Here is an 18240-nt window from a genome sequence, read left to right as displayed (position 1 = left end):
CATGAAGACGTTCCTTTTGTCTTAACTTCCACTAAAATATGGTCATAGTCTAGCATTGTAGATTGAGGCTGTAAAAAAAAGCACAAGGTAAATAAGTAGATCTGAAGATTTTGGCTTGATGTGATTTGACACAAACAATGCAAATCTTTGACAAACAGTTATGACAACAGTACAACATGTTATTAAGGAAACTATACAATATACCTGAAAAACACATTAATTGTAGATTCTCACTGTACAGCCTATCTGGACATCATAAAAATATGAATATACTGTATATTTATTTTCAAAAACCCTTTAATCTATTTATGAATAGAGTGAATCTCTTTTCTGCAACCACAGGCTCAATACCCCTATCGACACAGATAGTGCTGACAGTAGAATCCCTCCCCTTGAGCCATTGTGTTCTCCTGCTTGCAATAATAGCAAGTAAAATCTGTCAGGTTGGTTGTACCCAAGTTCATTGATCAATCAACTTGGGTACATTCAGCCTGCCTATACATGGTTTGAATCTCAGCTGGTTCCAAGAACAGGAGAATCTGGGATGCTCTGTGCAAAACCATTGCACAGAGCAATTATAACATCTTTGTTATTTTAAGAAAAAAAAAACCGTAAAAAAAATCACTTTAAGGCAAGACATAAGATTGTGCAGTTTTCTTTCCTTCCCTCACAAAGCAACTATTGTGTTGTGCCAGAGGGAAGCCTTTCCTGCTGGTAAAACACAGTGATTTATTCTGCTGGCTATAGCCAGAGGCACCAATTGTTCTGGCACAATCTTATGTCCTAACAGCCTAGTTGTACACAAGCCGATCGATAGACTTGTGAACAACTAGGGTGCCCACACATGGACCATGGAGCTTTAGCATGTAGAATTTCATCAGCTATGTTTTCCTATAACCAGACAGATATGTTAGTGTTATTGGTTAGTTACAAGGTTAAAAGATTGTTCATATTATAATCTTATTATAGATTACATATCTTGAAATAAAAAAAATTGAAACAAGACAATAGCTGCCCTTTGAGAGTATTTACAAAGAGACAAAGATTGAGAGATAGAGAGATAGAGAGATAGAGAGATAGATAGATAGATAGATAGATAGATAGATAGATAGATAGATAGATAGATAGATAGATAGATAGATAGATAGATAGATAGATAGATAGATAGATGGATATCGGAGAATATCTTTAATTGTGCCACACATTTGTATTAATTTACAAGTGATTATATCATGAATTGCTTTATGTTTTTAACAATATTTAGCCAAGTGCCAGCTCACCCTTAAACACTTGCTAAATATTGTTAAAATCATAAAGCAATTCATGATATAATCACTTGTAAATTAATACAAATGTGTGGCACAATTATATTAATGTTTTCTACAATACGAAAAGTGCATCCTAATATTGAAGGCTCAAACAAATCTAATAGCATGGACATTAAAGGTTCGACCTGCTTTCCAGCCAGTAAATTAAAAAGCCTATTTGCATTACTTTGAAGAAGAGAGTGCACAAAGGCTAATATGGCTAATGGGAAAAAAAACTCAGGGCAAAAATCAAATGGAGCAATTTGGAAATGGAGAACAGAAATTTCCCTGACTGAGAGGTTGTAATCCATCAGATGTATTATTTTTTTCACCCCTGTGCAACCTGTGCTTTCCCACTAACCGTAATGCAATCAGGAGTATGTGAAGAGTATTAGATTTCAGCAGGGCTGCAGCCAGATCTGAGGTGTCACAAATTGAGTTAGCCCCAGAGTCTGAACAATGATGAACATCTTACTCAGAGAAAAAAACACATAATCATTAAGATCAGTTATATTTTGCATAATTAGATCTGTACAGTATTCACTAAACAGCGAGATAAAAACCTGCTGAAAGGATGAACTGTACAGCACATCTGCATCCACGTTTATATTTTCTACTTTCCACATAAGGGGGTCATTTGCTGCAATTTAAAAGTACAATGCCCCTTTCAAATTGTCATAGAGCAGGAAAAAAGTATTCAAAGTCGAGCTGCAGTACAATAAGGACATAAAATAACTCAGGGGTATCAAGGTAAAATTCAAAGAGGCCAGGTCAGTAAAAATGTTTTCTAGTAGATGGCCTAATCTAATGTTTAAGCTATGATTCAGATCCTAGTACCCTAGTATACTTGTAGTCATTTTAGGTCTATCAAAAAATAGGCAATGTACAATTTCGATTGCATTTTTTAATGTTACCCTATCAAAGTGCCCCCTTACATCAGGTGTCCCCATAAGAGTTCTCCTGAAACATTAGGTGTCCCTATTGAGTGACCTCTTACATCAGGTTTATTAAAATGCCCCCTTACACTAGGTGTCCCCATAAGAGTGCCCCCTTACTTCAGGTGTCCCCATTCAAGTTCCCCCTTACACCAGGTGCTCCCCTCAGAGTGCTCCCTTACATCAGGTGTCTTAATCAGGGTGCTACTTTACTTCAGGTGTTCCTAATCAGAATGCCCTCTTACACCAGGTGTCCCCATCAGGGTGCCTCCTTACTTCAGGTGTTCCCATCAGGGTGCCCTCCTTACTTAAGGCGTCCCAATCAGGGTGCCCCCCTTACTTAAGGCGTCCCAATCAGGGTGCCCCCCTTACTTAAGGCGTCCCAATCAGGGTGCCCCCCTTACTTAAGGCGTCCCCATCAGGGTGCCCCCCTTACTTGAGGTGTTACCACCAGGGTGTCCCCCTTACTTAACTGCAATCTGATCACATAATTTGTAATAAAAACATCTTTGCCATTCTGAAGCTTCCCTCCAACCACTTTGCATTATATTTGATATATACTGTGATTCTGTACTTGCTAAATATGCTGCAGAAATCTCCCTCCACTGAGTATGAGTTGAGTGGAGTTGAGAGGTATCTTAATATAACGTGGTCTTACCCTGAAGGGTCCCGATGCGCATAGCAGAGTTCCTGGAAAAGAGGGCCCAGGAACCAGAAGCAGCACAGAGCGGCCAAAAGGGTGGAAGAGAGAGGCAACGCAGTATAGCTGAAGCCATTTTAACTGTGGGGCAGCTGAAGCTGCTGCCTGTTCACTTCCTGGATTTACACAAACAAGGGCACACTTTCAGCTCTGCATTTCTGATTGGCCCTCTTGCGTGTCACCCCCCCCCCCCCTTCCTTCCTTCCTTGAAAACTCTCACTAGAGTGATAGAGAGCTGTGCATTATGTCATAAGCCTAGGCTGATGACCAGACAAGAAACAGGAAGTGGGCTGTATTTACTGGCAGAAAAAAAATATTTTACTATCCAAAGTTAAAACAACAAGGGCAGAAGATTTGATAGATGGAAATTTGAAAAAATGACTGAAGGTCCACTTTAAGGCGTCTCCATCAACGTGCCCCCCTTACCCAAGGGGTCCCCATCAGGGTGCCCTCTTACTTAAGGTGTCCCCATCAGAGTGCCCCCTTACACCAGGCATCCCCATCAAAGTGCCCCCTTACATCAGCTGTTCCAATCAGGGTGCTACTTTACTTCCGGTGTCCCCATCAGGGTACCCCCTTACTTCAGGCACCCCCAATCAGTGTGCTTCCTTACATCAGGTCTCCCCATCAGAGTGCCCCCTTACAGCAGCTTACCTTATACCTTTTAGCACCAAGTGGGCCGAGGGGAAGAGTAGGGAGGCAGAGCAGCCAGAAGGTTTGGACACAGGCGGCCAGATTCAGATAGGAGATACGACGGCGTATCTCATGATACGCCGTTGTATCTCTAAGGCCGGTCGTATCTATGCGACTGATTCATAGAATCAGTTACGCATAAATATGCCTAAGATCCGACAGGTGTAAGTGACTTACACCGTCGGATCTTAGGCTGCAATTCCAGGCCGGCCGCTAGGTGGCGCTTCCGTGTCTTTTACGCGTCGAATATGCTAATGAGCATTTACGCCGATTCAGAAACGAAAGACCGCCCGGCGTTTTTTTTTTACGTTGTTTGCGTTCGGCTTTTTCCGGCGGAAAGTTACCGGGGTAAGGGGTAAGTGCGGCGTATCCTATGTTAAGTATGGCCGTCGTTCCCGCGCCGAGTTTTGAATGTTTTACGTCGTTTACGCAAGTCGTTTCCCGAATCCGGCCGGACGTAATTTACGTAAACGTCGAAACCAATGACGTCCTTGCGACGTCATTTGGAGCAATGCACGCTGGGAAAATTTCCGGACGGCGCATGCGCTGTTGGATCGGCGCGGGGACGCGCCTGATTTAAATAGTACACTCCCCCTAGCCGCGGAATTTGAATTCCACCGGAGGAGTTACGATACGCCGCCGCAAGTTTTGAGGTAAGTGCTTTCTGAATTAAGCACTCGCCTCAAAAACTTGCGGCGGCGGATCGTAAGTCAGATCTAAAGATCCGCTAACCTATCTGAATCCGGCCCAGGGAAGTTTTAATTTCATTCTCCTGTTATACTCGAGAAAAGACCTGCGCTGGGGACTGGTTGGCGGTCCAGATATAATTGTCACACTGTCTGGGTCTGGACTGCGGTCCACCATTTAGTAATGCCTGACATTAACTGGTGTGTGTAATCCCTATGAAGAATATAGTCCCCATCTTAACGTTTAATATGTACAGAGAAGCAGTCTGCAGTTAAAAAAAGAGCCAAAAACAATGAAGTAGGTCAAGCCATGTTTTGAGTGGGTGTGCATCAGTGGCTACTCAATATAGAAATTTCTTGGCTTTGGGTCATCTTTTTCTTGCTTTATAGTCAAAATTCTAAAATATCAGCACAAGGGACATGACATCGTATTAATGTGCTGTGTCCCTTGTGCTCCTAGTTGTCAGTTTCCTTGAATTTCTCCTCCATCGCCTCCCCTCTGCTCCCAACCCCTTCCACAGTAATCTACCGATGCAGGGGAGGTCAACAGAACAAAGGAAGTTGTCATTTGCACTCATCAAGAACACCCGACTTTCCCTGCCCTTTCTGCCCAGCTCCTCCATTCATAGAAGCCAGACTACAGCTTCTATGAATGAAACACCATCTATGCATGGTGGGGGTGGACCTATCAATTTTTCACTTATATTCTATTCATAGATCACTTTCCCTTCATTGAAGCTGTAGTACAAATGGAGAAGCTGGGCAGAAAGGATGGACGTATTCGAGCACTCTTGATCAAGACTGCCTGCGACAACTCCTCAGTTCTAATAACTTGCTTCAACGGAAGAGCCAGGAGCCAGCACAAGAGACACAGAGAAGTAACAGTACGTTATGTACCTTGTGCTGATTTGTGTTTTTTCCAAGTAGTTCTAAAGGCTCAAGGTTTTTTCCCCTCAAGCATTCTATGCATGAAGGTGAAAAACCTTCTGTGTGCAGCCCCCCTCCCCCTTATACTTACCTGAGCTTGATCTTCCTCCAGCGATGTGCACAGGAGCCTCAGCTCTCCAGGGACTCTCCCTCCTCATTGACTGACACAGCAGTGGAAGCCATTGTCAATCACAGCCAGTGAGCCAATGAGAGAAGAGAGGGAGGCAGGGCTGAGCCACAGCTCTGTGAGTGAATGGACACACAGCGCAGTGGCTTGGCCGTGAGCCTTTTTGTATGTCCCCATTGCAAGCTGCTTTCTTTGGGGGCACTCTGCAGAAGGGAGGGGCTAGGAGATCCGAACGGGGACCCCGAGAAGAGGAGGATCTGGGCTGCTCTGTGCAAAACTGCTACACAGAGCAGGTAAGCATGACATGCTTGTTTTTTGATTTTTTTTAATGCTTTTAATATTACTTTCATTTTGACTGTACTTAGGCTTTCAGTACTTTGTTAACCTGGAACAAGCATGCACTTGGTGAATAATGGTAAGACCTGAAAAACGCATACAGAGGGAGCAGAGCGAGATTCCTAATGCCTTAACATTCACAAGGCCCAATCCACAGAGTTAACACACCAGGATAAGGATCCTTGGGCCAGATCCTCAAAAGAGATACTCCGACTTAACTGCTGTTCAGTCTGTGTGTAACTTTGGAAACGATCCTCAAAAGGCTTTTTCCAAAGTTAGACAGAAGATCCGGCATGTGTAATTGAATTACACTGCCGAATCTTAAGATGCAGTACCGCATCCGCCGCTGGGGGCATTTCGAGTCGAAATGCCGTTGCTAGTATGCAAATTAGCACTTAAGGCGATCCACAAAGCTTTCTAGCTTCCTTTTTGCGCCGTAAGTGTTATTTTGCAAGTGTAAAACTAGGGCTCGTTTTACAATGTGTAAAGTTAGTAACACCTTGTAAAGGCCCATTCCAGCGACGGCATTTGGTATGCTTTCCCGAGGGAGAACTCCACGGCAATTTGTAAAAAACAAAACCGGCATGGGTTCCCCCCCAGGAGCATACCAGGCCCTTAGGTCTGGTATGGGTTGTAAGGGGACCCCCCCATGCCAAAAAATCGACGTAGGGGGTCCCCCTACAATCCATACCAGACCCGTATCCAAAGCACGCTACCCGGCCGGCCAGGAATGGGAGTGGGGACGAGCGAGCGCCCCCCCCCCTCCTGAGCCGTGCCAGGCCGCATGCCCTCAACATGGGGGGGTTGGGTGCTCTGGGGCAGGGGGGCGCACTGCGGGCCCCCCCACCCCAGAGCACCCTGTCCCCATGTTGATGAGGACAGGACCTCTTCCCGACAACCCTTGCCATTGGTTGTCGGGGTCTGCGGGCGGAGGCTTATCGGAATCTGGGAGTCCCCTTTAATAAGGGGGCCCCCAGATACCGGCCCCCCACCCTAAGTGAATGGATATGGGGTACATCGTACCCCTATCCATTCACCTGGAGGCAAAAAGTAAAAGTTAATAAACACACAACACAAGGCTTTTTAAAATATTTTATTATTCTGCTCCGGACGCCCCCCCTGTCTTCGTTATTAGCTCTTTTACCAGGGGGGGCTTCTTCTTCCACTCTCCGGGGGTCTTCTCCGCTCTCCGGGGGGGGGGTTTCTTCTTCCGCTCTCCGGGGGGGGGCTTCTCCGGACTCCGGGGGGCTTCTTCCATCTTCTCCCCTCTTCCGCTCTTGACTCGGCGAACCCCGGTTCTTCTGCAGCTCTCCGGTGCCTTCTTCTTCAGCGCTGGCTGCCTGCTATGTTTGTGTGTTAGCTCGATTTCAAACAGGCAGCCAGCGCGGTCTTCTGTGGCGTCAGGGTCTTCTGGTCTTCTGTTCTTCCGATGTTGCCTCGTCGCCTGTTGTCGCTGTAATGATGGAAGCGCGCCTTGCATCCCATTTATATAGGCATCACCGTCCCATCATGCTCCGGCAGGTACCCACGTGGTGGGTGCCTACCCACGTGCACCCACCACGTGGGTACCTACCGGAGCATGATGGGACGGTGATGCCTATATAAAAGGGATGCAAGGCGCGCTTCCATCATTACAGCGACAACAGGCGACGAGGCAACATCGGAAGAAAGGAAGAGAAGACCCTGACGCCACAGAAGACCGCGCTGGCTGCCTGTTTGAAATCGAGCTAACACACAAACATAGCAGGCAGCCAGCGCTGAAGAAGAAGGCACCGGAGAGCTGCAGAAGAACCGGGGTTCGCCGAGTCAAGAGCGGAAGAGGGGAGAAGATGGAAGAAGCCCCCCGGAGTCCGGAGAAGCCCCCCCCCGGAGAGCGGAAGAAGAAACCCCCCCCGGAGAGCGGAGAAGACCCCCGGAGAGTGGAAGAAGAAGCCCCCCCTGGTAAAAGAGCTAATAACGAAGACAGGGGGGGGCGTCCGGAGCAGAATAATAAAATATTTTAAAAAGCCTTGTGTTGTGTGTTTATTAACTTTTACTTTTTGCCTCCAGGTGAATGGATAGGGGTACGATGTACCCCATATCCATTCACTTAGGGTGGGGGGCCGGTATCTGGGGGCCCCCTTATTAAAGGGGACTCCCAGATTCCGATAAGCCTCCGCCCGCAGACCCCGACAACCAATGGCAAGGGTTGTCGGGAAGAGGTCCTGTCCTCATCAACATGGGGACAGGGTGCTCTGGGGTGGGGGGGCCCGTAGTGCGCCCCCCTGCCCCAGAGCACCCAACCCCCCCATGTTGAGGGCACGCGGCCTGGCACGGCTCAGGAGGGGGGGGGCGCTCGCTCGTCCCCACTCCCTTCCTGGCCGGCCGGGTAGCGTGCTTTGGATACGGGTCTGGTATGGATTGTAGGGGGACCCCCTACGTCAATTTTTCGGCGTGGGGGGTCTCCTTACAACCCATGCCAGACCTAAGGGCCTGGTATGCTCCTGGGGGGGGAACCCATGCCGGTTTTTTCTTTGAAAATTGGCATGGAGTTCTCCCTCAGGAATGCATGCCGCTGTCATTTTTTTTTTCCCCGACGCAACTTTAAGCCGTCGCGATCCTCAAAACTCGGCGTAACGTAACTTCGCGCATGCGCAGTACGGCCGGCGCGGGAGCGCGCCTCATTTAAATGGGACTCGCCCCATTTGAATAGGAACGCCTTGCGCCGGCGGAATTTTAGTTACACAGCCTGAAATTTCTAGATAAGTGCTTTGTGGATCAGGCACTTAGGTAGAAACTTTAAGGCAGTGTAACTTAAATTGGATTTTTTAAGTTACGTCAGGTTTTTGTGGATCTGGCCCCTTATTCTGAAACAACTGACAGTTATTTTTAGCCGAGTCTCATGAAATTTGAAAATTACAGTCACATGGCTATAATAAGGATCCTTATTCTTGTGTTAACGCTTTGTGATGTGAGCCTATTATGTTTTTATACACTTCACTGACCTTACAGAGCTGAATGGGCAATAGACTCTTATCTCTGAGCAAGGTTTGCTTTAGTGAATACTAATGAGTACATAGATACTACAATCATTTCTACAAAAAAATTAAACCTACAGATTTTTTTACCATAATAATTACTAAGACATCAATCCACCCAAAAACAGAAAATCGCACTGCAATTTTCTGAGTTGTATGTTTAATGCAAAGATTTATTGTGTAACTGACATACCCTGCTTTTATATTATGCAATGCTTGTTATATTTTCGCTAATTAAAATACATCAGTCACCGCATAATAACATTTTCAAAAGCAGTAACATTTCTTATCATTATAGCCGATTGACAGAATCTACTATGTTGACTTAAAAAAAAAACTGTCATACTTACCTGCTCTGTGCAGTTGGTTTTGCACAGAGCAGCCCGGATCCTCCTCTTCTCAGGTCCCTCTTTGCTGCTCCTAGTTCCTCCCTCTTTTGAGTGCCCCCTCTCAGACAGCAGTTTGCACTCAAGCCGAGTCAGAGCTCTGTGTAGCCATTCAGACACGGAGCCCCGACCTGGCCCCGACCCTCTCTCCCCTGATTGGCTGACTGACTTTGATTGACAGCCGTGGGAGCCAATGGCGCTGCTGCTCTGTCTCAGCCAAAAAGGAGTGTACTGGATGGCTTAGGGGATCGTGGACATCGCTGGAGAGAGAAAAGGCTCAGGTAGGTAATTGGGGGGTGCTGCTACACACAGAAGCATTTTAATAAGCTCTTAATCCTCATGTATTTTATTGTATTATAACTGTATTGTCTCCCTTTTAATATTGTAAAGCGCTGCATAAACTGTTGGCGCTTTATAAATCCTGTATAATAATAATAATAATCTTAATGCACGGAATGCATTAAGATAAAAAACCTTCTGCCTTTACAACTCCTTTAGCATTAAAAAATAAGAAAATGTAATATTAAAAGATAAGTTTGACATGTGCTCTGCCCCTCCAGTGCTCACTAAAGAACTGTGCTGTAGAGGGGGCGGGAGTGGTTGGCTTAGCCTCTCAGCGATTCTCTGAGAGGTTAAGCCAGGTGCCAGTCTAGGCATCTGGGTGGATTCTGATCATATGGTCAGGATCTTTCTGTGAGTGATGTCAGCCAACAGCGGAATTTAGTTGATGGAATGGTGCTGACCATTCACAGAGGTGGTGGTGGTGACAAGAGCAGCAGGTAATCGTTTGGGGACAAGGGAGGTAGCACATGACATTTTTTATCCTAAAGGATAAGTTCACCTTTGTACAAAAAGTGCATTTATTATTTTTTGTATTAGGAGCCTGTAAAGCATTGCACCAGAGATTAGAGGATCGCTAATGCCATGCAGGTCTCCTGCACACTGTCACTGTATCTGCTTACCCATACATCCTGTACAGGTAAGTCAATACTCACTGACAGGAAGACTCAATGAACTACACAGCGCTACGGAGCAGCTGTTGGGAGTTGTAGTTCATTCATACACAAAGCCCTGTGTATAAATGACATGGCCGTGAGGTTGGAGCCCCACATGGGCACGCTGCTTTCAAAAAGTGTCAGCTAGCACAGGGAACCCCCCTCCCCCATGGCAGCAGTACAGGGAGGTGCGCAGCGGGCAGCGGCTGCAGCACTGGGAACGTGTTACGTTTCACCCTAAAATCGTGTGGACCATGAAACATGTTCCCAAAGGTGAACTTATTCTTTAATGCTGTGAATGCATTAAAGTGACACTAAACAATATTTTTATCCTGCAAAAATAATCTTTACACCTCTTCTACTCAATAGCCCTGTATTCTGTTTTTCATTACATAGTTTCAAACAGTGTTCTTCTGCCTCCTTAAAACATCCTGTGGGAGCTTAGGAACCTCTCCTTTTGACTCATCTCCATTCAAGGAGGCTGAGAGAAATGGGTACTTTTTGGAATTAAAGTGCATTACAAATTATAAAAAAAAATTCTCATAACAACTAATTCTGCTTTCTTATGCTGCGTACACACAATCGGAATTTCCGACAAGAAATTCGGTAAAAATTTGAGAGCCGATTCTCACATTTTCTGACTGGAAAAGTTCTTGTCGGAAATTCCAATCGCCTGTATGCAATTCCGACGCACAAAAATCCTATGCATGCTTGGAATCATTGAACTTCTTTTCTCGGCTCGTCTTAGCGTTGTATGTCACTGCGTTCTTGACGTTCGGAATTTGCGACAACATTTGTGTGACCGTGTGTATGCAACACAAGTTTGAGCCAACATTCCATTGGAAAAAAATCCACGGTTTACTTGTCGGAAATTCCGATCGTGTGTATGCGGCATAAAATCTTACATTACTTCCATTGTTTGAAAAAAGTTTTGAAAAGGACTGGGAAAACTTGTTTGATACCATCTTATTTTAAAGCAATCCAATTGTCTCGATTCCTCCATTATGCCCAGGACACAGTATGCAATGATCATACGTTTTCTACACTTCAATGACAATTCTATGTGCCCTATCTAAAATCATCCTGCATATGACAAGCTGTACAAAATTAGGTCATTGGTCAATTAAAAAATGTAATTTTTAAATATTTCCAAAATGTATACTCCCAACACAAACATCTATGTGCCTCGATCATTTTACAGGCAGGTTGAGCATCAAACAATATAGCCCAAGTAAATGGGCCAGATGGTGTGAAGTTATACAAACTTTGTGAGAGGGCCACAGGGTACATGTATGACTTCAGGGTTTATGAAGAAAAAAAGACAGACATCTGGAGCCCATTGAATGCCCAACCTATATGAGGAGCAGTGGACAAATTGTGTGGGACCTTGTATCACCCCTAATTCCATCAGGGATACCACCTCTATTTGGACAATTTTTACACTAGCCTTCCAACTTTACCTGCAGCAAACTGTGGCCTGTTGCACAGTTTGAAACCAAATAAAAATCTGAAAAGCTTCCCAAAACGAGTGGTCTTACAAATCTGAAAAGGAGGGAGTCAGCTAATTTTCAGAATAAAGCTATTTTGGCCCTTAAATGAAGGAGCGAGCTGGTTGTGTATGTCCGTTCCCCTATCCACAAAGACATCTCAGTGGAAATTCAAGGAAGGCACAGTCCAGTCCAAAAAAAACGGATTGCCCACATGACTACAACCCCTGATGGGAGGCGCAGATTATAATGACCAAATGTTACAGCCCTACATAGCCACCAGAAGATTCATTCACTGGCACACAAAAAAGTCTCCATATACCTGTTCCAGTTGCCCCTGTACAACGTCTATGTCATTTATTATACACCCCAAAAAAATGCAATGTATGGATGCATGGATTCTCAGATCAGGGTCTGAAGTCCAAAAGACTTCAAAGAGCTTTGAGTGGGAAGAAGTATGTACCCCTGTGTCCAGGTCTTACCTGACTAAAGCCCTAAGTCTAATGTTTCTGTCTGCTGCCTGTACTGATCCTGGGCTGTTTGTGAACCATTTTCCTGCCTGCTGCTTGGACCAATCCTTTGGCTATTTGCTGAACTCGTCTCTGCCTACTGCCTGTACTGACCCTGGCCTGTTTATGGGCCGTGTTCCTGCCTGCTGCTGCCTAGAACACTCATTCGCCAGTTTGATGACCAAGTTTCTGGTTGGCATCAGCACTGACCCACATGCACGTCCCACTGGCTACGTTCCTATGAGACGCCAGTCCCACCCATTCTCTGCAGACAACTAACTGCACTACGCAAACTACGGGGACTCCTTACATAATCCTTTGTTTAGCCTCCTGTACTTCCTGGCCAGTGAACAGAACATTGTGATATTGGGCAGGCACATACCAGTAGGTTAGGTCTGCTTGGCTTTTATGAATAGGGAGTGTAGAAAGTGACCCTACACTATGCTATATTTACTGACCACTCATACTGAAGCAACCATTACAGTACATTGTTTTCTATACAGTGCTGGTTGATTTTTTTTGATGCACAGGTTGCAATTTTGGGTACATAGTCAGACCAAACATTGAAAAGGTAATTCTAAGTATGCCCAAGCTGTTTGTTGGAAATATCTTCTAAATTAACATGTTTGTGTAAAAATAAAAAATAAGAATAAATTACAACTTCTTTCCACATTTTCTAAAAACTTGTGGCAATTTTTATTTGTTTACATTTTTAAGACTTATTATGCCTCTTACAAAATACCTTGGGGTGTTTTCTTTCCAAAATGTGACAATTTTGTGGGTGTTTCCATTGTCCTGGTGCTCCAGGGCCTCCAAAAATGTGATAGGAAGTTAGGAAAGTAGGTGCATAATTTATGTTGGGCCCTTCTATCACCATACTTTGAACAAAAATGTTTATTTACTTTTATCAATTTCCAAAGAATTGTGGGGAAAAAATACAACTTAAAAAACTCATCATTGACTGTCAACTTTATAAAAAAATGTAATTTAGGGGTATCTGTACTGTCTTTTAGGGCCTCAAGAAATGAGTTGGGCAGTCATTACTGAATTAGGATGGATTTTTACACATACATACACATATATATATATATATATATACATACATATACACACACACACACACACATCATAGTTTGTAGACTCTACAAATTTTTTTTTTTTCCCATTGTTATCATTGACCAAGGCCTCCCCCTTCCTGCGTTACTGCAGGTACGACTGACTGATACCCATTACTTGTTAGACTGTTAAACTGGCCAGCTGATTATTTTTCAGTCACTGGACCTCACACTAATAAGATAAACTCTACTATTTTATTATATGACTTGTCATCTGTATTAATTTGCTTGCCAAATGTTGCAGCCATAATTTTTGTCAAGTGTATTCATGCTTAAGCCCCTGTTCACACTGGTGCGACCTGTCATGTGATTTGACAGGTCCAAATCACATGACAAGTCGCAGGCTATTGTCGGCAATGGAACTGTTCAAATTGGTGCAATGCGGACTTTGCGGTGTGAAAAAAGGTTGCTGCACTATTTTTTGCGATTTCATGTGCCACTTGTATAAACATCTGTGCATGAAGTTGCACAGATTTCAGCCAAGTCGCACCCGAAGTCACACTGACCTGCGGCTTTGAACTTGTGCGCTTCAGTGTGAACAGAGGCTTAAATATAAATTAAAAATGTTCTAGATTGTAATATTTAACGAGCAGGGCCCTCTGATCTCTCCTGTATTGAATTATATTGTAACTTTACTGTCTGCCCCCATATTGTAAAGCTCTGCGCAAACTGTTGGCTCTATATAAATCCTGAATAATAATAATAATAGTGAGTGTTCTTTGAAAAAAAGATATACGGATAGAAATATATTCTAGATTTCTCTGGTCTTCAGGTAGCATGGAAAAGAAGGATCTTAGTGTTTGGGAACTGATGTGTTTCTTGATGGCACCTTGAAGTTTTAGGCTGTTTTCCAACATGTAAAACAAACTATGCAGAATGTGTAGAGTATCTAACTACTTCATTTCATTCATAGATATCAAATGGTCTTTTGTCAGAAACACAACCTGAACTTGCCATGTTGTTTTAAGAGAAAACTGTGCTTATACAGCAAGAGCTTAAACCAATCTGTTCATAGAAAAGGTGTATGGATTCCACTCACTCATCAAGTTCATCCTCTTCCTGTCTGGCTTTGTTAGCGTAGAGGTATTTGGTCATATCCACAGGTCTGGCATTCTTCCTTTTTGCTGGTTGTGGTGAGGATTGTTTGTGAAGTTCAATCGTCAGGTCAGGCCCTGGGTCTGGCTCATCAAATGGGTTGGGATATACTGTGGGTTCAGGGTCTTTGAATGGGTTGTAGTCATCAAACGATGCTTCATCTTTCAAACTGGGTTTTACAACTGATGGTTCTATGGAGAAAAAAAAAACACATAACTCCGATGCAAGTGAAAAAAAAAAAGGGCGTGAGCTTCCCAAGATCAAAATTAACTTTATTCATTTTGGGTAGAGTATGGGAAGTTTCAAATCGCTGTCATCCCCTCTTAGTGTTTGTTCACACATGCATCAATACCCTGTGTGTTTAAGCAATGTTTTTAAAGCCTTTTAACCACCTCTCAATGCCCGCCATGAATATTATAATGAGAACCACACAGGTGCGGTAGCATTGTGTTGTTGTGTTAAAAATAAAACAGCATGTCACTTTTAGGATGCTTTGCCACTTGTCAGATGCCCCCAATAATTCCAATGATAATGCCCCATAACTGCGCCTAGAGAATTTGCAGCACGTTAGTGAAGCATTTATAAAGTGTTAGCTGGCTGCTGGGGGAGAGGCAGTGGAAGCTCCTGTATCCCAGAAAGCACTGGGAAATAATAGAGAACTAGGATAGGGCAGCTCCAGTCACTTCCTGTTTCTACAGAGCAGCCATGTGGTAACACCATTTGCTTCTGGGTGCAGGCAAAGGCATCAAGCCAGACAGTAATAATGTCCCTGCCAGGCAGAAGCAGAGGCATTGAGCATTATTGTCAGTGGCAAAGTTTTTGTGTCAGCAAAGTGTCGGTGCAAGCAAGAGTCCATGCCAATTAGCGTCCTCACCATTAAGTGTTGGCATAAGCAAGTGACCATGTCAGCAAGTTTGGGTGCCATCAAGTGACCATGACAATCATTCCATAATCATCTTGAGCTGGACCACGCCAAGTGTCACAGTAATCAGACTATACTGATCTATCTTGCAGAGAAATCACAAAAATGTCTGCTATCACATCACAACCAAACATGGCTCAAAGCAGACCATTTCCTCTACATCACTTCCCCTTTAAGCACCTTCCTTGACACGTTTTTTTAATACTTTTTCAATGCTTTGGAAACATATCAAATGCTTAAATATAACTAAAGGCAAAACTTTTTTTTTTTTTAGTTTTGGATAGAGTGCAGAGGGCTTCGAACACCTGTCAGTTTTCACTGCTGTCTTTGCCCCCGTTAAAGTGGTTGTAAATTCTTACAACACACTTTAACCTACAGGTAAGTCTAGATTAAGGCTTACCTGTAGGTGTTGGAATTATCTCCTAAACCTACACGGTTTAGAAAATATTTACAATTCCCTGTACGAGGATTTCTTCTGTACATGTGCCAATGTATTCGAAGCATGCACACTTCAGAAAGGTCACGCCGTGCCGTTTCCAGTAAAGGTCATACCGGCTCCCGCGCACATGCGATGGTAGTGACGTCACGTGACTCCAGCCAGTCACAGAGCCGGAGTCTGTGACCCCGGAAGCAAGATGGACGCTTCCAGCCAGCAAGGAAATCGGGGACACCGCAAGCTTCGGTTTCAGGTAAGTGACACATAATGTGCTACCATGTGATGCATTAGTAGCCCATTATGCTTTACCTTTGCAGGGAAACAAAGAGGAAGTAAAACCCATCAGGGTTTACTTCCTATTTAAGGAGATCCCCCCTCTTGATTTGTTCTATTTATCATTAGATAATCATCATTATTTATCAAGTAGAAGTAAAAGAAATCGTCCAATGAGGAGACCTGGTGGTCCCCAAGGGGTTCTCTTAATTTGCAGTTACTTATGGATCAGGAAGTGAAGGGAAATCTCTGCAATGGGACACAGATGGCAAAAAAAAAAAAAAAAAATCTGGCAGGGGTTATAACTCTGCCTTACTCTAGATTCTAAAATGTAAAAAAATAGGTTTTGCCTATAGTACTACGTTAGGGTTCGTTGATGAGCGTTGCTTCATTCTTTATGATGTGTGACCTTAACCTTAGAAGGTTATCACTTTCATTCCCAGTAACATTGGTGATCGGATCAATTAGAGAGAGTGAATCTCCCAACTGGGGACCCAGACAGCAAAAAAAAAAAAAAAAACAGTTATTCTGTTCATTATATTTTTATACTACTTGTGTTTATAAAATGAAAGCCCTGCTTTTTCATTTTCAGCAGAGATATCAAATCAGTTTTATGCATCACAATGTATAATTTTATGTGTTACTAAAGTACTACACCGGGCAATTCACACAAGCACACATACCAATGTGATTATTCTCACATGCAGTTTCTGTGTACACAGTTTCAGTTGGCAATACCGCATTTAGAGTCAAAGAATCAACAGTCATGGTCACGCTCCTCAATGCAGTATTATTGTACCCATTTACAGCAGCTTTCCCCTAGGCTTTGGTCCCTTATAGCAGAAATAAACTCAGCAGAACAACTTTCCCTTCATCCAATAGCAAGAAGCCCATGAATATTAGGTATCAGTTGATCTGCCTGTTTGTCCTTGATGCCGTTTTTGGGCAGACAACTATCAACCAACAACTCCTAGAGAGAATATCAAGCAGGTAGGTTAGAAAAACCACCCTGAATGCAATTCTTCACTGCTGAGAAAAATAACACTAGTGGCATCTCTTGTACATTCCCAAACTTACTGGGTCAGTTGAGCCAACATGCAAGAATATGAATTCTACAGGGGTGTTCAGAAGATCATTTGCCTTATGGGTGGACAAATTATACCTGCACGTTCAATGGCCCTCTACTGTCTGACTACGGGCAACCCAAGTATCATAGTGTGATTTAGAAATGGGAAGCAAGTTTCACAGTATAATTTACCTAGGTCTGGTTTGATATTACACAAGCATGTTTTTAAATCTGCAGTTCAACTGCTAGTTTCAGCATGATTTTACAGCAGCATTGACAGAAGCTCACAGTTAAAAAATAATTTTACAGAACATATGCCAGGTGTCAAAAAAAAAACACCTTGTGATAGAAGTGTGGGTACAGAAAGTTCTCCAAAGGCTTATCTATCATAACTTCCCATTTAGAAAATGTCTATGTTACTACGTTTGAACTTGATGTGATGATAAAAACATTAATTGATGATTCATACTAGGTGTGAACAAGTACTGGTGGAGAAACCATTCTGATATCTATGACCCAGAAAATATTATATATTTTTGTATTATTAATATTATTATTATTATTATTATTATTATTATTAATATAAACATAAATCTTAAATACACCAACTACAGCAGTGGTTCTCAATTCATGGATACCATTGGCCTTACAGTGCCAACTTACAGGTCCTCATAACGATTATAAATAATAATTCCTCCTCTCTCTCTCCAACTTCAACTCACAACTGCAAACATTGTACACACAAGTGGGGGGCACCAATGATGGACGCAGTTGCGAATAAAAATGGGCATCCATGCCCTAAAACACAGTTTGGACTGGCACAACTCATTGGAACAGCTTTTTACTGACTTCCTCCTTCCCCCTTCCAGCTATATAACCCACACTTCCATCTTTCCCCCTTCTCCTACCCAACAAACTAGGCCTATCCCCTCTTACTGTCCCCCCACTAATTTTTTTCCCCTGCCCTCCTTTCTTAAAGTCTGGGGTCTCAATACCCCCGAAAAGAGATCTCAACTTCTGCGTGACATACACAGGTATAGGCACATGTAGTACTGCTTCAAGAGACACACTTCAAATCAATCAAGATCCCTAAATTGGCCAACTCTCGCTACCTGGTTGTGTACCATGCCACCTCAGCTACCACCAAAACTAAGAGTGTCTCTATCTTCCTCTCAAAACACACTTTCGCTTGGATTAACAACTTGCCAATCAAGGTAGAAGTTACCTT

At 43.6% G+C, this 18240-nt stretch overlaps 1 protein-coding gene across 5 annotated transcripts in view; it reads right to left on the bottom strand.

Moving 5' to 3' along the window:
- EHBP1 (EH domain binding protein 1) overlaps window positions 1-18240 on the bottom strand; it is a 636728-nt gene that overhangs the window by 405601 nt on the left and 212887 nt on the right. For all 5 annotated transcript variants that reach the window (XM_040351212.1, XM_040351213.1, XM_040351215.1 and 2 more), the window contains one exon: window positions 14260-14506. In XM_040351212.1, coding sequence (XP_040207146.1) covers window positions 14260-14506 — 247 coding nt within the window. The remainder of the gene's footprint in view (window positions 1-14259; window positions 14507-18240) is intronic.

Source organism: Rana temporaria, chromosome 4 (genome assembly GCF_905171775.1).
Source record: "Rana temporaria chromosome 4, aRanTem1.1, whole genome shotgun sequence".
Classification (NCBI taxonomy): Eukaryota; Metazoa; Chordata; class Amphibia; order Anura; family Ranidae; genus Rana; species Rana temporaria.
This window is presented reverse-complemented; position numbering and strand designations above follow the sequence as displayed.